The sequence below is a fragment of the Mirounga angustirostris genome, unplaced genomic scaffold (assembly GCF_029215605.1).
Source record: "Mirounga angustirostris isolate CCGP_5_RB_7025 unplaced genomic scaffold, mMirAng1.0.hap1 SCAF_13, whole genome shotgun sequence".
Taxonomy (NCBI): Eukaryota; Metazoa; Chordata; class Mammalia; order Carnivora; family Phocidae; genus Mirounga; species Mirounga angustirostris.
The window spans coordinates 53090716-53112615 of record NW_026991721.1 but is presented as its reverse complement, the minus strand read 5'-3'; the positions used below and the strand labels follow the sequence as shown (position 1 = coordinate 53112615).

General features: G+C 54.2%; 1 protein-coding gene across 1 annotated transcript in view; it reads right to left on the bottom strand.

The window, feature by feature from the left end:
• The window catches only part of LOC123856508 (guanylate cyclase D-like), a 38165-nt gene that overhangs the window by 1265 nt on the left and 15000 nt on the right, over positions 1-21900 (bottom strand). The window contains exons 11-19 of the mRNA XM_064575850.1: positions 21579-21735; positions 21152-21301; positions 17656-17804; positions 14371-14534; positions 13746-13938; positions 7038-7212; positions 5947-6045; positions 5011-5105; positions 3132-3217 (exon numbers count right to left, since the gene is read on the bottom strand). Coding sequence (XP_064431920.1) covers positions 3132-3217; positions 5011-5105; positions 5947-6045; positions 7038-7212; positions 13746-13938; positions 14371-14534; positions 17656-17804; positions 21152-21301; positions 21579-21735 — 1268 coding nt within the window. The remainder of the gene's footprint in view (positions 1-3131; positions 3218-5010; positions 5106-5946; positions 6046-7037; positions 7213-13745; positions 13939-14370; positions 14535-17655; positions 17805-21151; positions 21302-21578; positions 21736-21900) is intronic.

The window sequence follows — 21900 nt, the reverse complement described above, 5'->3', positions numbered from 1 at the left end:
CCTACGACGGATGTAATGTGGGTGTGCACACGTGTAGGCACACTTACGTTTGTGGGTCCCGTGTGTCTCCGTGCTAGGTCTGAGCCTATTCTCCCCCGCCTGCCCGAAGGCCTGGGACGCTCCCGAGTCAGGTGGAACTCCCTGGGACTCATCTTAGCTCCCTTCCCTCCCTGAGCCAAGAAGATGAAAACGTTTCTAGCACTTTCTAAAGTTTCCATCGGGGAGTGGAAAAGTCATCAGCTGACGAGCTCAGGATGACAAATGGTTGCCAGACCTGCTATTCCCGCTCCTAGGTTGGGGTAGGCCAGGGCCTGATGGGAGCCAGCGGGAGCTTCAGAGCTCCCCTTCCCTGGGCTCCTGGCACTGAAAGCCCTGCGGTGCATCTGCCGCAGGCCAGATCTCCTGGTGCTTATGTAAGCAGGGGAAAGTTCCATAAAGGAATCAAAAAGAAGTGTCAGGAAGCGGCAAGTGCTATGGGGGTGTAATACTGGGAGATGGGAAGGAGGTGACAGCAGGGTTTCCTTTAGCGCATGACATCTGAACTGCCTGCCTGCCGAACGAGCGGCGTCAGAGCTGAGGACTGCAGGATAGCAAGGGAACGGGCCAGGGTACTGGGATAGCAGGTGCAAAGGCCCTGAGTTAGAAAGACGTTCAGGGTGTATTAAGGTAACAGCAAGGAGGTCCCGAGCAGGTGGTGTGCAGTGGAAGGTGGCCAGAGAGCCCAGGCCAGGGGCAGGCCCAGGCCCAGAGAAGCGGGCCTCCAGGGTAGCAGGAAAGAGGTTGGTCTTGAGGTTCAGAGCAGTAGAGAGAACCAGAGGGTATTAACCGGGGGACTTTCCTTTGGATCCTGTTCGTGTTGTACTTAAGACCTTGCTCGAGGGGCGCCTGGGTGGCTCAGTCGTTAAGCGTCTGCCTTCGGCTCAGGTCATGCTCCCAGGGTCCTGGGATCGAGCCCCACATTGGGCTCCCTGCTCCGTGGCGGCCTGCGTCTCCCTCTCCCACTCCTCCTGCTTGTGTTCCCTCTCTCGCTGTGTCTCTCTCTGTCAAATAAATACATAAAATCTTTAAAGAAAAAAAAAAAAAAGACATCGCTCAGGCTGCCAGGTGGTGGGTGGAGAGGCACAGTGGATGGGGGAGTGGTGAGCCGCCCCTGCCCCGGGCAGGAGACAGGTGCTCAGGTGGAGCCCTCGGGTGGGGGTGTGGTGGAGGCAGAGCCCCGGGGACTCCAGGACGGCGTCCTCCACCTTTCAGATGGAGGATTGCGAGGCCACCCACGAGGAGAGAGCTCTGGAGGTGGGCCAGGCTGCCAGGTGGGGCTCCCAAAAGGATCTGTTGAGGGACAGCGAGCGCTCCACAGCCCAGAGCTCCGGAGGAGGGGTCAGGCTGAGGCCCTTGATAGATGTCAGCAGCGTCTGGGTGGGAAGGGAACCCCCGCATTTCGGGGTCTGGGAGAGGCACGGGGCTGGCTGGCGGGGAGCCTGAGGAGGGTGAGTTGGAGAGGAAGGAGCCCAGCTGGGAGGCCTGGGGCATATTTCTGGGAAGAGGGAGGGCAAAGGGGAAATGCTGCCGAGCTGTGGGTCGGGTTGAGAACATAAAACTGGCCCGTAGATCTAGTGACACGGATGGAGGTCACCGGTGACCTTCACAGAGTCTTCTGGGTGCGTGGGGGTGAAAGTCAGACTGCGGGGGCTGGGCAGGGAGTGGTGGGTGAGGAAGTGAGGTCACCATCAGCAGACAGGCCTTCTGAGAAGTGCGGCTCCCGGCGGGGGCGGGACCTGGAAGGCTGTAGGGCGGAGGAGGCCTGCTCTGTAAGACCCAAGAGAGGCGGGCTGGAGCAGAGCACCTTGATGGACAAGGAAAGGACACGAAGGGCCACAGCTGTTCTCCTGCGGATGGGTGAGCCAGGGTGCCGTGGCACACGCCGTTCCTCACCCCACGCTGCTGCCCAGCAAACTGTCCACACAGACACTGTCTGCGAAGTGGAAGGACCCTGGGCTGCGTGGAAGCCTTTCTGTGAGCAGAAGCTGCTTCTGCACCCACGAGGCTGGGGTGGCCTTATAAAAAGGGTGCCCCTGTGTGTCCTGCACCCTGGTGGGCACACAGTGTGGGCCCACCGGCCCCCTCCCCTGCCCTGCTGTGCTGGACTCTGCTCTGTGTCAAGGGGAGGACACTCGAGATGGCCTTGGGGCACCCTGACAGCAGGTGCAGAGGAAACGGCCTCCGTGAGCAGCTCCCTGCCCGTAGCCCCGGCCCCGCCAGCCGGGCCCCTTGGGCTGCTTCAGTGCTGGGCATCCCACACACTTCTTGTCTTTGAGAGGTGGGGGCAGTCTTGGGTGCGGGGCCGTCCTGGAAGAGTGGAGGGGAGCCAGTCGGAAGTTCTGATGACAGAAAACCCTAGTGGGGCTCAGCCCCCACATCTGCAGTGGGCCCCTGGGCCCCAGGACCTTCTCATTTCTAGGAAACTGTCATTTTCAGCCATTGGCAGCACCCGGCCGCCCTGCCCTGGGCCCTCTGTGGACTGGCTCCTGCCCGAGAAGAACACGTCGCAGCAAAACAGCTCCCCCGCCACCCCGCCCTTATTGCCCTCAGGGAAGGACACAGGGTCACACAAAGGGAAGAGCCTAAGTGCCAGGCAGGCACAAGCTCTCTGAGGATCTGCCTCATTTGGCCCCTGACATGTGCGTGTCCTTTGATCTATAAATTCCTCATTTGCAGAAAGAGTCTGAACCGGGACAAACGCCCAGTCACTTTTTACCAGCGCATCACCGGGACCCGGCTCAGAGTGGGCAGACTGCGCGTGCGCAGCACCAGGAGCCAGGTGGAGCTCCCCGCGGCGCAGCCCCGTGTTGCGCTCCGGATGCTGTCGCGAGGGATGTGTGTTTCCGAAGTGCTCTGACCCGAATGGAGAGCACAGATCAGAATGAGAGACCAGCCAGGCAGCGTGACCGCATCCACAACCAACGCGTCAGCAACAGGCTGTCTCTCAACAGTGGGAAGAGGTGACTATTTAATCGCTAAAGAATTGTGTATTTTCCGTTTTCCCCATCGGGCAGGTGATAATCTTATAATCAGAAAAAGAACAAACTTCAAACAAAAAAGGCTGAGCTTTGGGGGAAATTCCTCTTACTCACCCAGGTTTGATGTCCAGAGGTGTGGGGAGGGACCCACGGAAGCCTGCCTTCCCCACCAGCCAGTAGGTCTCCTCTACGCCCTTCCCCTGGAGGAGAGAGGAAAGGGGATTGAGCACAGCTTCTCAGGCAGAGAGCAAGGCGGGAGGAAAGGGCACAGTTCCGAACAGCTCCGTGCAGAGCAGCCTGGAGCCGGGAGCCAGACTGTTTGGGTCCACATCCTGGCTCCGTCACTGGCTAGCTGTGTGACTTTGGCCAACTTACTTCACCTCTCTGTTCCTCAGTACCTCATGAGTTGCTGTGAGGATTACATGCATTAATATTTATCTCTTAGAGAAGTAACTGAATAATAAATCGTGAATTCTATGACCAGCAGATCTGGAATGCTAAGATCCCAAGATGCTATGATCTGTGATTTTCCCAAACTGTCGAAGGACCCCATTGCCTGAGATGGGGGTACGGCTGCCTGGAACTTAGGAGTAGAGGGGGCATTAGGGTCACTGGGGCCAGGGCTGGCTGGCCTATAGATTTGGCCACGGATGGGTATTGCCCCGTGGAGCTCCCAGGCCATCCTGAAGAACTGTGGTTGGTGTGCTGGCCCCGCCCCCCTCTCTGCATTCCCCTCTGGCATCAGAATCCTCTGTTCCTCAGGACATCTCTTGCCTACTCCCCCAAACAAGACTTATTCCGGCTCACTCTCCCATAACCTCCATAGTAAAGGTTTCCACATATGCCAGTGCTCACAGGCTGTGTGACTGTGGACAAGTTGCTGCTCCTCTCTGAGCTGTACCCTCCTGCTCTGACATTTCACAGCGTAATGAGGTGAGTTCCACCGAGCACACAATTTCTAGGGCCTGGTCATAGTTCTGGGCCTTTAAATGTCTGGGCTGCTCCGGTCTTAACCACCAGGCCTGTCTGTACCTGAGGAATGGGGGGAATGAGAGGAAATGCGATAGGAAGAAAAGTCACTCACTCACGGGAACACTGAACCATTACCTTTATTGAATGTTAACATTTCAAAAAAGAACGCAGAGGTGCTCATGGGCAGGTATCACCCAGTGTCACCCCTGCAGCAGCAGAAGGAGGTCGTGGGAGTGGTGGGTGCATAGAGAAGGTATGGTAGCTACCACTGGGGAAAGGGAAGATGGGTGTTCACAGGGGCGCCTGGGGGGCTCAGTCATTAAGGGTCTGCCTTCGGCTCGGGTCATGCTCCCGGGGTCCTGGGATCGAGCCCTGCATCGGGCTCCCTGCTCAGCGGGAAGCCTGCTTCTCCCTCTCCCACTCCCCCTGCTTGTGCTCCCTCTCTCGCTGTGTCTCTGTCAAATAAATAAATAAAATCTTTAAAAAAAAAAAAGATGGGTGTTCCTGGGTCAGGGCAGGCTTCCGTGAGAGGTGAGATCTGCTCTAGGGTTCTGAGGGATGAGTAGGAACCCGACAATGTTATGAGAAAGCACAGGCTTTAGTGACATCAGATCTGGGATACAAGCTAATGTGACTTTGAATGAATCACTTTGCCTAATTTCATTTCCTCAACTATAAAATGGGGACATTGAGCCTTCTTTCATGATTGCTGTGGCAATAAATATGTTAATGTTGGGCACCAGCCTACTGCCCAGGTATGTTATCAGTAGAAGTAACTTCTCGATCCTGGCCCTTCTTCCTATGAGGAGTCAATGAGGGAGTGGTTCCCAGGAAGAAGTGTTATTTTTAGAATTTGGGGAATGATGAGGACAGGTGATCAGGTCCATCCTCGACTACAGACAGAGTATTTCCTTCTCTATCAGTCAAATGAGTAAGAATCTCTCCAGCTCCCCACAGAAACTGGATTTGGCAGGGGGGGGTGGGATTTTTCCATCAATTCCAGGAAAGAAACTTCCCCTACCTTTAGCTCTGTCTGGCCTCTGATGTCAATTCTGTAGCCTTCGTCCAGGCTGAGCAGTGTCTGGACTGTGCTTCTGCTGACATGAATTCTGTATGCTGACAAGAAATGTAGCAATCAAGTCACCACCTGGTGGCAGCATACCTGGTGTTTAGTAATATCATTAAGACCTGTAACAGCCCCAGTGCCAGCCAGTAATGCACACAATTCTGATTCCTACAACACCCTTCACCTGACCTTCCTGTCCCTCTGGTAGACTTGGTCACTAAAATAGAGGCCTTGAGGAAAAGCAGATTCCATAGATTGAGTGTTCAGAGGAACTCAAGATGAAGTCAGAACACGTAGGAACATAATTTTCATTTATAGGGAAGTCTATGAAGGCTGAGTCAGAGCAGATAAGCTGTTATTTTTCTTTTAAGAGCAAGACTCCCCACTAGGGCCAGCACTTCTAGTCATGCAGGATATGTACCAAACAACATTAGGGAGCACACGACTTCTGTAGCCAGAAGCAGAGGTCCTAGGACTCCAACTTTTACACCTGCTCTAACCAAGCCATCAGAGTGGCCTCTGCTGCCAGCAAGGGCCTAAAATGGCATTAAAAACTTGAGAGGGGTCTCCTCGTCATAAAGATGTGGAAACCAAGGCCTAGAGGAAGAGTATTTTGCTCAAGGACACCAAGCAAGCCAGTGGCAGACAGGGCTAGGACCCAGGCCTCCTGCCTCTCAAGTCATTGTCTTCTCCCATGAGATCACCACAAAAGCCCCATGGAAAGTTAGAAGAACCAGTGACATACATTATCTCCATGTAGTTGTTTTACTGACAACTAAGGTACACTGCCACCAGGTGGTGGTTTGGTTACTAAGCACTGTTTCAAATAGCCAGCTTGCCGGGGTCATTGAGAGTCCTCACCCAGGCAAGATAGAAATATAAGACACTCACGCAGCCCTGTGGACTCCATCCGGGATGCAGTGTTAACAGTATCGCCGAAGAGGCAGTACCTGGGCATGGTGAGACCGACGACCCCTGCCACGCAGGGCCCTGAAACTCAGATGTGCCCAGTGAGTTCCAGGGGGTCCTGGACCCAAGAGAGGCTCCCATGGCAGTCTTGCCCTTCCCCATGCCGCCCCCACCCCTGCTGTCTCTACCCCACCTCCTGGGCTCCAGCTGGGGGTGAAGATGAAGCTATATGGAGTCTCCAACTGTACCCAGAGAAGAGATGATATCTGTGCCAGGCTCTGGGCCGGGGGTAGGGGGACACAGATAAATCAGAGCCAGTTTTTGCTCTTGGGGAGCTCCCAGCCTCATGGTGGGGGGGCATGTAAGCTGTGATCAATGTTGTCAGATGGAAGCATCAGAGCTGTGCCAGCCCAGAGATGGGGGTCTGACCCAGCCCAGAGGACTTTCTGGAGGAGGTGGTGCATGAGCTGTGTCTTGAAGGATGAAAGAATGAGTGGGCAGGGAATGGCAGGAGCCCAGAGGCAGAGAGCCCACCTGTCTGTGGGAAGCGGCAAGCAGCTGAGCGTGGTTGGAGTGGCAAGGGGGGAAGTGATGGGAGATGAGGTTGGATGGAATAGCAAGGGCCTGGGAGGCTGTGAGGGGGGCAGGAATTTGGATTTTATCCTACAGGGGAAACCATGGAGGGAGGAAGGGGTGGGGCCCTGAGAAGCATGTATTAGAGACCCCTCGGTCTCTCCTAGACCCATCCCAGCAACATTTCGTTGTTGGCATAACCACAGAAGGTCTCTGTCCTGCCTCTTCCATCAGACTATCAGCTCCCCGGCACAGCCTCAGATGATTCTGACAGAGGCTGAGACAAAACATGTGCGTGTATGTATATATATGAATGAAACTGAGCATCACAGATTCTTTGACTTACAACATCTCAGAACCTTCAAATAATAGAAGAAAAAGAGGAATGTCAAATTTTCTATCGTAGAGCTTTAGAATCTCAGAATGCCAGAAGCACACCATTGGGGTTGCCCCAGCCCAAGTCGGTCTGGCCCGTCGCCCCCACGGCCCCCAGTTTGTACCTGAGTGCAGGCCAGCGCGGATGTAAATGGGCACGTCGGGCGCATGCTTCATCTGGAAGCCCCTCAGAGAGCTGAGGATGTCCAGGGCCACGTCGGCCATCTCAGCCGCGTGCCGGCTGCCGTTGCGCCGGGGCAGCCCCGAGGCCACCATGTAGGCATCCCCGATGGTCTCCACCTAGAAGCCACAGCCTTCACACTCCGTGCAAGAGCACGCCCTCGCTGGACCGCCCCAGCGCCCGCACAAGGCCCTTCTGGGGAGCCCTGAGCCACCCCTCAAGTCTCTGGCCCACAGTGCCGTCCCTATCGGGCCTCCCGCCCCAGGCGCGCTAGCGACAGTTAGATCTGCACACTTCAGATCGCCTTGGTCTGAAGTGGAGCGGACCGTGCCTATCTGGTCTCTTCCCGCCCCAGGCCGTGAGCTGGCAGCAAGACCTGGGCACCCCGTCTGCACGACGCCACAGCGACAGATCAGGCCTTCATCTGGAGAGGAGCACATGCGTATTGGATACGCATATATACCCCCTGGGGGGGGGTGTTTGTAAGTAAGTACACCTAGTATGCCTTCCAAGGTGTACTAGACAAAATGTAGGTTTGGGAATCATATAAACGTGGGTTCAATCCCTGGCTCTGCCATTTACCTTGGGCAGACCACTTCACTTGTGCGAGCCTCAGTTTCCTCTTAGGTGGACTGCACATTAAAGATAAAGTATTGAAAGAACTAGGCTTTGGTTATCAGAAGGGAGGTGGCTGGAGGGGTGGGTGAAACAGGTGATGGGGGTTAAGGAGGGCACTTGTGATGAGCACCAGGTGTTGTACAGAAGTGTTGACTTACTAAATTCTACACCTGAAGCTAATATTACACTGTATGTTACCTAAAAAAAAGTTTTTTAAAAGACTTTATTTAGGGGTGCCTGGGTGGCTCAGTCATTAAGCGTCTGCCTTCAGCTCAGGCCATGGTCCCAGGGTCCTGGGATCGAGCCCCGCATCGGGCTCCCTGCTCCGCGGGAAGCCTGCTTCTCCCTCTCCCACTCCCCCTGCTTGTGTTCCCTCTCTCACTGTGTCTCTCTCTGTCAAATAAATAAATAAAATCTTTTTTAAAAAAAAAGACTTTATTTACTTATCTGAGAGAGAGCATGAGCAGGGGTGGGGCAGAGGGAGAAGCAGGCTTCCCGGTGAGCAGGGAGCCTCATGCGAGGCTCGATCCCAGGACCCCAGGATCATGACCTGAGCCAAAGGCAGACGCTTAATGACTGAGCTACCCAGGCACCCCCCAAAAATTTTTTTTAAAGGAACTAGGCTCATTATAGTCACTCAATGGATGGAGACTTCTGTCACCACCACCATCATCATCATCATCATTTCCTTGGCTGATGGTGTTGGAGATGAAAAAATCCCAGAATCTCAGAACTCAGAGGGACTTTAAAGGCCTCCCATCTGCCTCCTCAGTGGCTGGCCTGGCCTGCTTGCATCTGTTAATAGGAAAGTCCCCCCTTCTAGAGGTGGCTGCTTCTTCCTCTAGGTAACTCTGGTTTGGACCCAGATGTGTACTGTGGCTTTCTCTGCCACCGGCCAGGCCAGCCAAGGTGAAGAAGGTGACGCTACCTCACCGCCCCCCCAAGTCTTTCCCTCTCCAGGCTCAAGAGCCCAGTTCCTGCGCTGCATCTCCGGCAGCCAGCAAATACCTCCTGGACCTGGGGAGCAGAGCTGTCCTTCTGGCGCCGCACGTCTGCTCTCCCTCAGCACCCGGTGGGCAATAATAATTATAATAATAATACATCCCCTGCCCAAAGGGGGCATTGTAATTCAATAAATCTCTCCCACATTTGCTGTGGACTGTGCCCTACTCCCTATGTCCCCCAAACCTCTCCCCCACCCAGGCTATCTATCTCTACCCCAGCACCAGGCAGTGATCTGCCCTAATCATGCCACATTCTGTTTAGATAATTTGCTCCCAGTGGGCTGGCAGTCAGGAACTCCCATTACTTACAGAATTTCCTGACTAATTCCTAGCCGTTGCTCCTGGTGCCCCATGCTTCCGCCAACGGGAACCTTTCTGCCATCCGCAGAGACACTCAGTGCTTGCTTGATGGCCTGGCCCCTCTGCCTCAAATGCTCTCTCTTGGTCCCTGTCTGCTGAGATCCAAGCCCTCCATCAGCCCAGCTCCCACTTCATCGAGTCCGTAAAATCTTCCAGGTCACCAGATGCTTCCCTCCTCGGGGCTGTGAGCTCCCCCTCCTTCTCCATCACCTGCTCTTGTCCACCCAGCGCTGGTGGGCTGGCGGTGAATGTGGCAGGGGTCAGGGACATGGCTGGTCCCCTCTGTGTACATTTTCCACAGAGGAGAAAGACCTCCCACCCCCGTGCCCCAGGAGGGAAAAATAGGAGTGAGGCCCAGCTTTCCCTCTGCCCACCCACTTCTTCCCTACAGGAGGAAGAACCCGTGATCTGCCTGGCAAGGTTGGAAGGACTAAATGCTTAAGAACTTGGATAGCAGCTATTACATGCCAGACGCTGTTCCAAACCCTTCACAAATATCAACGCATTAGACCTTCACAAGAATCCTACCAACTCACAGGGGGATGGCGGGCCAGAGAATTAAGTCACTTGCCAACGTCACAGTGCAGATCTGAACTTGGTCAGTCCGGCGCCAGAGCCCGTATGCTGTGCTGCCTCTTGATACACAAGGCTTGGTTCCATTCCCTCTCTGTTTTGGGGAGCGATGCCTGCTGTGTGGGGTTTCCCTCTGCTACTGCCCTGCACGTGGTTAGCACGTGGTCAGCATGTGTGTGTCGGGCAGCCCCGCCTCCCGGAGGCAGCCCCGGAGACCTACAGCGCGCTGGCCCCGCTTCTAGCCGCCAAGCGTACAGTACGGGGACAGTACGTCTGCTCTGGGGACCCAGCGCTGCCTTAGTTGGGTGACCCAAGGTCCAGACTGGGGAGGAGGAGCATGGTGGTTTCTCTAAGCTGTTACCCTGACCTGTAGCCCTCGATCTGCCGGCCACCTGAGCTGGGAGAGTTTGGTGTCGTTAGTAATCACCCCTACAACTCCAGTGACAGAAAGGTGACCAGGCACAAGCCCCACTGTCTAGGAGCTTGGATCCATAATCATGAGCACTCAAAGACTCCTATGATCGTGGGCACTCAGCCACAAGCAAGGGTATACACAGGTAGACACAGGTGTGGTCCTTTTGCAGATGGGAGAACACAGCCAGAGGAGAAGTGAGGGCAAAGGCTTCCACACTAGCAAACACAGATGTGCATTCCAGCTCCACCACTGACTTGCTGTGTGACCCTGGGCTAGTTACTCACCTCTCTGAGCCTGTGTTGCGTCTGAAGGAATAACGGCCTCTGCGGGCCATTGCAAGGGTTCATGAAATCCCCTGTGATAGTCCCTCGGTTGGGCCAGTCCTCTGTAGAGGCTTACCTAGCGCTGGCCCCACCCCCGACCCCTGTCCCGTTCCATGCTTTCAGCGGGAGGCGTCAGCACCTCTCAGCATTGGCATCACGCTGGTGAATGAAGGGGCCATAGCATTTCCTCTCACATTGCTTGATTGGCGAAACCATGCTAAGCCATAGGCACTTTCCCCTGTTTTACAGATGGGAGCATGAGACTCAGAGAGGTCAAGTGATTTGCTCAGGGTCCTCTTGGCAGCATGGCCAAGGCCGGTCTCACCTGCAGGGGCTGAGTGGCTGGGGTAAGTGCTCTCCGCCCCTGTAGCCCACATGGGCTCAGCGCTGGAGCTGCGTCCATAAAGTGCTCATCCAGGGTGCGCTGGCAGGGGATCACAAACCCCAGCGGAACCAGGAAATGACCACCTGGCTGCCTCCCAACCCAGACCGGATTAAAGATCAGTAACCAGATCCTGCTGGGGATGGAGGGGAAACCGAGGCAGATGGCGTGAGTGATGAGAGACACACTTGCACATCGTCAGCAACAGGCTGCCTGTTTCCCCACATCTGGAGGGGTGTGCAGGCCTTATTTTATTTCATTTCATTCTGCCAGAAAGATGCAGACCTCTTGGCCAGGGTTCAGAGCAGATCAGAAAGCATGATTCAGAGCTGGGAGGGACACATGTGTGAGAAAAGATTAGCAGGAGAGGAAAAGACAAGGCCAGGGGTGACTCAGGGCACATCAAAGCCGCGGGGCTCAGCAAGACGAGATGAGAGATGAGGCATCTTTTCCTGGGGCCCACGGGGCTAGGGCGGCTCTGGAAGCAAGAGGGAAACTCAGCCAGCATGAGAGACAACACTCCGAGCCAGGGGCCGGGGCAGGAGTGCGGGTTCTTGAGCAGGGAGCGGGAGGGAAGCTGCATTCTTGGAATGTTGGTGGCTCGGGTCTCTGAGGCTCCGTGTGGGGCAGTGTGGGGTAGTGGACAGAGCCGGACAGTGGTGGTAGGCATTGCAGATTCCTGGCTCTACCACGTACCGGCTGTGTGACCTTGGGCAAGTCACTTTCCTCTCTCTGGGCTTCAGCGAGCTCCTCAGTCAGTATCTATTTCCAGAGGACCTACAATGCGCTGGACATTGCCAAGCACTGGGGACAGAGTGATTTGGGTTCGAACCATAAAGTGTGGCTGTGCTATCTGGGGGTAGTTATGAGAGCACCGCACAGGAGCTCCTGACCATGTCTGGGAGGGGAAGGAGGCTAACCTGAGACCAGAGGATGAGTAGGAGGGAGCCAGGTGAGGAGGAGGGAGAGCAGTGTCCCAGGAGGAGGCAATCACGTGTGCAGAGGCCTAGTGGCTCCGAGAGCAAAGCACGTGTGAGGGGTGCAGAGGTCTGCGTGGAGTGGCCAGTGATACCATTGGGGAGGTAGGTGGGGCCAGTTCCTGGAGGGTCTTGTAGGCCACTATGAACCTGTGGCTTTCTCCTGAGGATGTCCATGTCATGAGGATGGCGAGCCCCCCGAAGGAGGGGGGGGTCTTGGGATCAGAATGCCCCAGTTCAAATCTCAGCTCCACATCCCATCCCATTGGAAATACGTAATTAGATAAGCCCCTACTTACCCATTTCCTCTTCTATACATTAGGGGCACTACTACCTACCTCACAGATTGTTAGGATGGTTAAATGGAATAGTACATATAAAGCACTTAGACTAGTGTCCAGTATGCAGTAAGCACTCAATAAGTACTGGCAATTATTGTTGTTGGGATACTGTACATAGCGCTATCAGCAGACTGTCTCTGAAACTTCCTGCCCAGGCCTCCTGTCCGTCCTGGCTTCCACCCCAGGGCCCGGCCCTCCCCTGTCCCTGCTTCCCTGGAGGGCTGTGGCTGGAAGGGGACTGTGGGTCGCAAAAGAAGGCTAAGGCCAGTGGAGTCTGAGTATGGCGGTTTCTGGGGAGCTCCCTCCCCATCCCACCCCCACTGTGTCTGAAGCAACCCAAGACCTCCAGCAACTGGATGAGAATAAGGGACAGGATTGGGGTGGGGTCCCCACAGCAGGCAGGGAGGGATAGGACGCTTGTCACTTTTACAATCTCAGTTTACACAGCACTCCTACAAGAGGGATAGGATTCGCCCATCATCTGTGAACCCCCCAGGGCTAGGGTCATCATTCCTGTTTTATAGGTGAGGAAACGGAAGTCCGGAGAGAGGAAGCCATTTGCCTGAAGGTACACGGATGCTGGTGGCCAAGCTGGGACTCAAACCCAGGATGGAGATATGCACAGGGACTAGATCAGGGAAGGTCTTGACAGCTCTGCCCCTGCTCCTCTCTCCAGTGTCCCCCAACCACCACCCCCTCCACCACTGGCCCACTTCATGTCCAGCCATTTCAACACATTCAGTACTCCTCATCTCACTAGGCCCATCCTCTTAAGGCTCAAGCTTTGGCACATTATTCCCCCATGGCTTGCCTGGAGCAACCATACCCAGACTGGACAGCACTAGGAAGACAACACCTCCTCCAGGAAGACTTTCTTGCTTTTTACTCGACACATCTATCCCTAGCTGGATTGGGGGCCCGCTCAGCCTCCTCTGCCTGCCCTGATCATCACTTTGACTCTTTCATCTACAGCACTGAGAGCTCCCGGAGGGGAGGCACAGGAGATGACTCGTCTGTTGGCCCTTGCCCAGCACAGGTGGAGTTTATTTTCTCCCCCTCGAATCTGGGTTGGCCTTTTTTGTCAGGTAAACTCTATGCCCAATGTGGGGCTCAAACTCATGACCCTGAGATCAAGAATTATATGCTCTACCGACTGAGCCAGCCAGGTGCCCCTGGATTGGCTTTTTGACTTGCTCGACCAGTAGAATATGTCAGACATGGCCACATGCCCAATCCCAGCTCAGACCTCCTGAGGATTCTGTGTTTCTGCCTTCTCTCTCAGAACCCTGCCACACCATGGGAATGATACCAACCAGCCTGCTTGAGGTTGACAGACCATGTGGGCTAGAGCTGTCCCATTCAAGGTTCCAGAGATGTGAGAGAGCCCAGCCAAGATCAGCAGAACTTTATATCTCACCCACAACTGCCCACAGATATATGAGTGGTCCAGCTGAGTCCAGAGAACTTTCTAGCTGACCTATAGGTTTGTGAGCAATAACAAATGCTTATAATTTTACACTACTGGGTTTCGGTATTATTTGTTACACAGCAATAGCTAACTGATAAAAACACACAGATAAATGACCGGAAATGAATGTATGACACAAACACAGCAGTAAAGGAAGGAAGGATGCGATACCGGCCTCCTGGTCTCCTCACCTTGTACACATCGTGGCTTCCCAGAACAGCATCGAACAGTGTGTAGAGGTCGTTGAGCAAGCCTACCACCTCAGTGGGCTCACTCAGGGCTGAGATGATGGTGAAACCCACAATGTCACTGAAGTATATGGTGACCTGGTCAAAGTACTCTGGCTCCACAGCTGCCCCCATTTTCAGAGCTTCAGCCACAGACCTGAAGGAATGGGAAGGACCAGAGTCACAAAGTGGGAGGACCCCCTTCCCACAGTTTGGAGGTGAGGGAGGGATCTCGGGAGGAAATTCCTGGGTTGAGCATCAGGGGATCTGGGTCAGGTCTGCTTGTGTGCTGGCTGCCCTCCAGCAAATACCTGTCCCTCTCTGGACTTTACTTCCTCTGAAGTCAGATGGGGGACACTGCACCTTCTCCTTGCTCTCAAGGGAGCGAGGTAGCAGAATTAATACTTAAAACCCCAGCATAGTGCCTGGTACATATAAGGGCTCTGTGAAAATATGTTAGATAAATAAACAATGAATAAATTGAATGAATTCATGGAGCCCAGATTTACTGAGCACTTACTCTCTCCCAGGTCCTAGGCTCAGAGCCACTGAGACTAGAGGCACAATGAAGTCCTAAGGGGCCACTCACAGAGGGAGCATCTGAGAGAGCAGCCTCTCTGTCTTCTGCCTCTCCAGCTCCAGTTCCTCAGTCCGATCCTGGATCAGGTCCTCCAGGTTCTGGGAATACTTTTCCAGCATCCACAGCATAGAGTCAGCAACACTGGTCTTCTTGCCTTGATTGATGCTTTTGAACTGAAAATGGAACAAAAATCTCAATTCATCCATGAAGGTCAGCACACTCACTCTCAGGTTGGAAATCTCAGCCACAGGAACGAAGCAGACATAGTCCCTGCCCGGAGGAGCTCCACTGGTGGGGAGCAGATATGGAACAGACAAGGGATGGCGGCAACAAGAGAAAGCACAGACAGCTGGGAGGAAAAGTGAGCTAGTTCTCTATGAGCAGGTAGTCAGGGAGATGACTTTACAAAGGCGCCTATGCCCAGCATAGCATTACCACTGCTCTGGTTCTCACAACAACACTGTAGAAGAGACGTTCTTTGTTCTTCTTAAAGATGGATGGATGGATGGATGGATGGATGGATGGATGGATGGATGGGTAGATGGGTAGATATGATGGATGGAAGGATGGATGGGTGGATGAACAGATGGGTAGATAGAAAAGATGTATGTAGATTATTTATGTATATAATCGTTTCTACCTCTCCATTTCTCTCCTTGTTCAAAAAAACTTTTTTACAAAAGAAAATAATACATAGGTAAGGATACTGGGACCAAAGAAGAATAAATGCATGCTATTCTGGTCCAGCAAAATGCATGCTAGAAGTTGGTCACAATTTTGAATATGAGCTTCCTAGCAACAAAGCAAAGAAGGAAATAGAGATTACACAATCCACAGAGTCCATGAGACAGTGGAGCCTTAAGGTGGTTGTTCAAAAGAAACACAATTCCTGCTCTTTGCTGCACAGAGAAAAATAACTCACATAGGTCTTCATAAGAGGACATTCATGTGTGGTCATAAATCATACGTTCCATGAAAAACTTGCAGGAAATATGGCAGTGTGTTCCCTAAGGAGGTTTACTAGAACCTTCCCCAATCTGGTTTGCAGCTTTCCAAAGTGCAGTCCGTGGGAGACGCAAATTAATGATGGTCAAAGTGAAGGAGTCCACTCCTGTCTAAATCCAGCAGCTTAGCATTTGTATGCGTGTGTGTGCATGTGTGCGTGTGCGTGCGTGTGTGTGTGTGTGTGTAGGTGTGCATATCCAGCCTCCATCAATACCAAACATCTGTAAGGTGGGGAGTGGCAGCAGCCCCTAATGCCCACCTACTTTGTATTGCCCGTTAAAAGCAGAGGCGCAAGCTTTAAAGGTCAGTCGGGGTGGCACGGCAGCTGCTGACCTTGAGACACCAAGGACACAATGCTGACGGGCATCTCACCTCTGCAAGGAAGGCCCCCATTATACAATGAAAAAGCAAAGGATATGAGAGGTAAAATACTTGCCAAGGACCTCATAAAGGTGGAACTGACTTTCAAACTGAGATCTTTCCTCTGCTAATTTTATCAGCAGCCACCCCACTGAATTATTTTAAAATTTGGGATGTGTTTTCCATTGTTTCCCTCGGGTTGCCCAGGAACACAATTATAGGATTTGCAAATAGCAATCATTTTCTTCTTCCTTTCTAATATTCATCTTCTTGTTTAATTGCATTAGCTGGTACTCCCAGAACAATGTCAAGTGAACATGAACCCAAGCCCTTGGACTTCGAGGTCAGCGTTCTTTCTCTAATGCCTCGCTCACTCTCTCAGAGAACCATCGTGTTTTTAACTTCATTCTCTCACTTGATGGTCACTCCAGTATGGCAAGTGGGGCCAGAGTTCGTCTTTCTGGGCAACTTTTAGGGAGGTTGAAGCTCAACAGAGCAATCAACTTGCCCAAGGTCAAGGAGGTGAACTGAAGTATAGATGTGAAGGCAGGCATTCTGGCCCTTGGCCCCCACAGTGTGATGCAGTTCCCACCCTCATGCTGTCTCTCACGTGCCCGTGCCTGCCTTCTCCGCCCCAGAGCCTTGGGCAGGATCTTTCCTCACAGTCACCCGACACTGGCCACCGCAGTCTCTGATCCCTGGATAGATCCCAGGCTCGTGTTTGAAGAATTGGCTGCTGGTCCTAGCTCTGCAACCCGCCCTCACCGTGGCCACTGAGAGCTCATTTCCTCTGAGACCCAGATTTCTGTGGGATGGGGACACTGCCCCTGAGGCCAGAGCTGAGGTGGGGAGAGGGTGTGGGAAGTCAGGGGATGTGGGGAGGGTTCCCGGAGGACACCTGTGCATTTCTCCGGTCTGTCTTCCTGGATCTCGCTCCCTCATCACCTGTCTGGACGCCCCTCTCGCTCGCTGAGCCTCTCCTTGGCAACGTGCCACCGTGGCTGGGGAGTGGAGGGTAGGAGGGGAGGCACGAAGCTGTCACCTCAGGCTTGATGGGTTGGTCCCGTGGGAGCCATTAGCCAGCTCAGTCAGGCCCACACACTCCACCTCCGCCCTGCAAACTCGTACGGGCTTGCCTCACCCCTCCGGCTGCAGTTCCCAAGGCAGGCCGGGGGCGGGGATGCACCCGTGCCCCTCACAAATTCCACTCACGGACAAGGGGCACCAGGGCTGCCTCCACGGCCACAAAGGGCCTCTGCTGTGGTGCCGGGGGCCCCAGGGAGGGTCGCGGTTTCCAGCACCAGCTCTGCAGACAGACAAACCCGAGTTTGGATTCCAGCCTCACCTTGCGCTCCCTGAGTTACCTTGGGGGAGCCCCTCACCTCTCTGTGCCTCAGTTTCTCTCCTAGGAAGCCAAGATAATACGGGTACTTCTTTGGAGGGCTATTATAAGGATTAAATGAAGTGAGCATAACACTTAGCATGGGGCGTGGCACTTAGGAAGGCACTCAACAAACATCCCTGGAACCCAGGGTTCTGAGAAAGTTTTCCTCAGAGGCTGGACCTCAGGCCCAGCCCTCCAGAATGGTGGTGCTGGGGGCGCCTGGGTGGCTCAGTCTGTTAAGCGTCTGCCTTTAGCTCAGGTCATGGTCCCGGGGTCCTGGGATCGAGCCCCACATCGGGCTCCCTGCTCAGCAGGAGGCCTGCTTCTCCCTCTCCCGCTCCCCCTGCTTGTGTTCCCTCTCTCGCTGTGTCTCTCTCTGTCAAATAAATAAAATCTTAAAAAAAAAAAAAGAATGGCGGTGCTGACCTGCGCACCCTTACTACATAGGATTTCTTGGCCCCAGCGGTAATGTCTGGCTCCCACTGGGCAAAGTGAGGTGAACTGATGAGCCATTTCGTGTGAGCACTGGCCTGGGGAGCACTGACCTGGGTGTAGATCTGGTCTAGGCTGGGTCTGTCCTCCGGAGCCTCCTCCCAGCATTGCTCCATCAGCTGGATACACTCTGGTGGCCCATGGTCAGCAGACACCAGGGGCCGGCACAAGGGAGGGGGTGATACCACCTTCCTGATGATTTCTGCAATAAACACATGCCATGTGCATAATGGGCTCGTGGTCCCCAGCAAGGCTCATGGGAAGGGGTTGGCCTCGGGTCCTGAGAGAGAAGGCAGGGGAGGCCTTTGGGGGTGCAGGGATCGGGCCCTGAGGGTATTCCTTGGATCCCCTGCTCTGTACCCCAAGGCATGCTGGCCAGTGGACCCAGGATTGCCCAGGATGTGACCAGAGAAAGGGTCTCACGCTAGGAGCTGGAAGAGCAGGTTTTGAATTCTGGATCTGCTACGACGTCTCCAGGAGATGGTAGACAAGACAGAGATCTCTCTAAGCCTCAGTCTTCCCATCTGTGAAATGAGCTTAATAAACTGCCTTCTTAAGAGGGGTGCAGAGGAAAGAGAGAACCTAGCAGGCTCTCCCCCACCCCCAAGGCCAGCTGCTGCTGCTGGCCAGCAATGCTCACCGATGTGCTTGAGACCTTGACGCTGTGGCTCTTTCCACCAGCCCTGTCACCTGGAGACTTTCTGGTGCCAGTTCCCGGGGTAAAAAACAAGACTGTCTGCTTTCATTATCATCATCATTATTATTTTCCCAAGACAGCTCCTGCCATGATCTTCCCATCCCCACTCCCTGTAATAAAGACCACCAGACTAAGTCGAGGTCCAACAGATCAGTGTTCTAGCTCTGGCTCTGCCACTTGCCATCACTCTGTGCCTCAGTTTCCCCATCTAACAACTGCTCAAAAAAGCTCCACCTCGGGAAGCTACTGGGGACACTGGGGGAGCTGAGAGATTCACAAGGGCACTGGGAGGAAGTGGGGCTGAGATCAGGAGGGGACTTCTAGATCCCCCACTGACGTTCTAAGTTATGTCACTTCTCTGAGCCTCAGTTTACTCATGTATAAAAAGGGCATAAAATAGTACAGACTTCCTAGGGCTGAGGGGTACAGCTGGTTACTCCCTGAGGAGGACTAGGACCCTCCTCTTTTGGCCGAGGAGGCGGGGGCCCTTAATGGCACTGAGAAGAAGCTTCGTTCTGGATTGCAATCCCCTCCCCGCTCCTTGTTGGCCCCCTGGTTGGGGACAGGCCATGAGTCTCATTTTACAGATAGGGAAACTGAGGGTCCTGGGAGTGAAGTAGCTCACGCACAGCTACAGGGCTGGTAAGAAGAAAACTCTAGATCTGAGCCTGATCTCCTCCTGCATGATTTTCTTTGCCCAGAGGCCTCCAGCCTGCAGGCATCAGACCCTGAGGGCCTCTGGGTAAAGGGTCTGGAAAGCTGTATGCAGATGGAATCAATAATACATCACACACGCATGTACAACTCTTTTTCAAAAAGTATTCGGATGGTGTTGGGATGAATAAAATACAAATCCATTTCAAAGTGTTGCTGATTTCAGAGCAGATTCTGTCTTTGGGTATTGTCTCGGTGAGCGGATATTAAAAATCAAATAGTAGCATGTGACATTAAAGTGGAGTCCTCGTACGTGAACATGCTGAAAGCCACCAGCCCAGGCCAGGCCGGGTCTCGCATTCCCTCACCACGCCAGGCGCGCTGCCCACACCCAGTCCGCACCGCATCACCGTGACTGAGGGGCCATGTCCGTGGCTGCGGGAGGGGGCTGCCCATCCAGCTTTGTGGGAATGTGCTCCACGGATGGATGGCTCCAGGAGACTTGAGGGCAAGAGCACGGACCCACTGCTTCCCGCTGAGAAGTCCCTTCCCTTCTCTGAGCCTCAATCAATTATCCCAAAAGAATGCCCTTACCCCCTCACAAGGTTGTCCAGTGGAATAAGGCAGTTATTATTCTGGAAGCTGCAGGTGCCCCCCTACACACACAGACACACACACACACACACAAGATCTTGAAAAGATATTATTTCTGAGAGCGAGGAGGGTCTGCTTCCACGTTGGGAAGTCAGGAGAGAATGTGGGGTCCCCCATCAGCACATCCCTAAAACCACTCAGGCAAATTATTTATAGAGTGCCCACCAGGGGCCAGGCACTTCGTGTAAAGAATTTCACTGAATCCTCACAACCACTCTGGGAGGCAAGTATGTTCTTCTAGCTGTCCCCCTGCTGCCTGTGTCCAGGCCAGACCATGTTTGGTCCCCATTTTACAGATGAGGAAACTGAGGCTCAGACCCTGAAAGGGATTTCAGACTTAGGTCAGTGTCCCCCAGTACCTGTGCTCTTTGCGTTTCCTCCCTGAGACCAGGGAGGGCACCCCCCGCCCAAGAAGGAGCAGGCCCTGGACTGACAGCCCAATCCAATGGTGACCATCCAAGGATTCCAGGCCTGGTCCCTTCCCCTAAAACCTCATGAAGTCCAGGCCCAAGGGGCCGTGCCCTGGCAGCCTGGCTTGCACACTCCATCTGGCCGGTCTCCCCTCTCCTGGCGGGCAAATGTGGGGGGCCAGGCCGCTGAGGAGTGTTAAACAAATGGCCTGACAAAGGCCCCTCTCCTTCCCACTCCTCCACCTCATAAATCTGGGGCCTGGAATGCTCATTACTCACTGAGCAGTGCTTTGGTGGAGAAAGGAAGTGAGCCAGGCCTCCCTTGAATGAGATTATCCACTGGGGGTGGGAGGGGATGGAGGGCTCAGCTTCGTCGCTGCCCTGCACTATGGCTGAGATGCCAGGCTGTCTGTGGGGACAGGTCCCCGGGACTGGACACAGGCAGCAGGGGGACAGCTAGAAGAACAACACAGAGCGGGAGGAAATGTTTCTGAAGTTGGGCCCTGGCACCGGGGTCAGAGAAGAAAATGTCTAAGACCAGGTGATGATGAGGAAGGTATGAGTGAGGATCCTGCACACCTTGAAGGAGATGAGATGCTTTTGAAGGAGCCCCACCTGGACAGAGAAGCAAGCCCCCAGATACTGAGCAGCTTAGCCACATCCGACATGGGCCAGATGTCTGGCCCATTTTTTATTTCATCCCCATTTGAAAGATGAGAAAACTGAGGCTCAGAGAGGGGGAAGTGATTTGTGTAAAGTCGTGTAGTAAGTTAGTGACACAGCTGGGGAAAACTGAGGTCTGCATGAGCACAGAGTCGACACTAAGCAAGGGGGCTGTTTAGGGCATGAGCGCCCACAGACACCGCAATGACCCTGGAAGAGGCAGAAGGGGGTGGAGGTTTTCTCCCAGAAACCAATGTCTTTAGCCCCAGAGCTGGTCAGCTGACATTTTGGCAGAGCTGCTGAAGGCTGCCTGGCTTAAGCCAAAGAAACTCAATTCTCACAGTCAAACCAGGCCAAGTGTGTCTGTGTGGTTATTCCCAGGCCTGGATTTCCTGATGGCCACAGGGCTCCCCAACTACATGGGGACTCCAGCCAGGGGAAGCCCGAGGAAGGAGGACAGGGGTGCTGTACCTTCTGCGGAGAGCCCCGAGGAGCTGTAGGGTGGGCCTCGCGTCAGCACCTCCTGCAGGACAATGCCGATGCTGAAGATGTCTGCTTTGAGGGTCCCCCGCCCAGGCGCCCCCGGCATGCGCAGCAGCTCCGGAGCCGTCCATAGCAGCTCTGCAGTCACAGGGCAGGGCCACACCGTCCTCACCCACTGACCCCCAAGCTGGGCCGAGATGGGCGGACGCTTCACACGTGTGGTGTCCTTGCCCAGGAGGATGTAGGTGCTTCTGTTCTCCCCCGTTCACAGGCAAGGGGCTGGAGGCAGCTCAAGGTCACACCACGGGAGGTGCTGAAGGATTGGACATCTCCCCCCTCCCCCTGCCTCATAAGCATCCAATTGAAACAGAGGCCTCAGAACCTACTGGAGGCCCCTGCCTACCCCTGAGCTGACCTTCTGGAGCTGGCCGGGGGCGAGGAGCCCGCTGAACATTCAGGAGCTCTGCATAACCGTGGTCAGTGACCTTGAGAACAAAGCATCCATCCACCACACAGTTTCGGGACTTGAGGCGGCCATGAGGGAAATGCTGATGGTGCAGATACCGCATGCCCTGGAGTGGACATAATGGTGGTCCATAAGGCCTGTGATGAATGAAAGGGGCCCCTGGTCCTCTCAGAATCCCACAGACCCTAAAAACCCTTCCTGCCTTCTCTCACCTTTTCCCACACTGTTCAAGTTTTTCTTAGACAAAGTGGAAAGAGACCAGGTCTTGGAA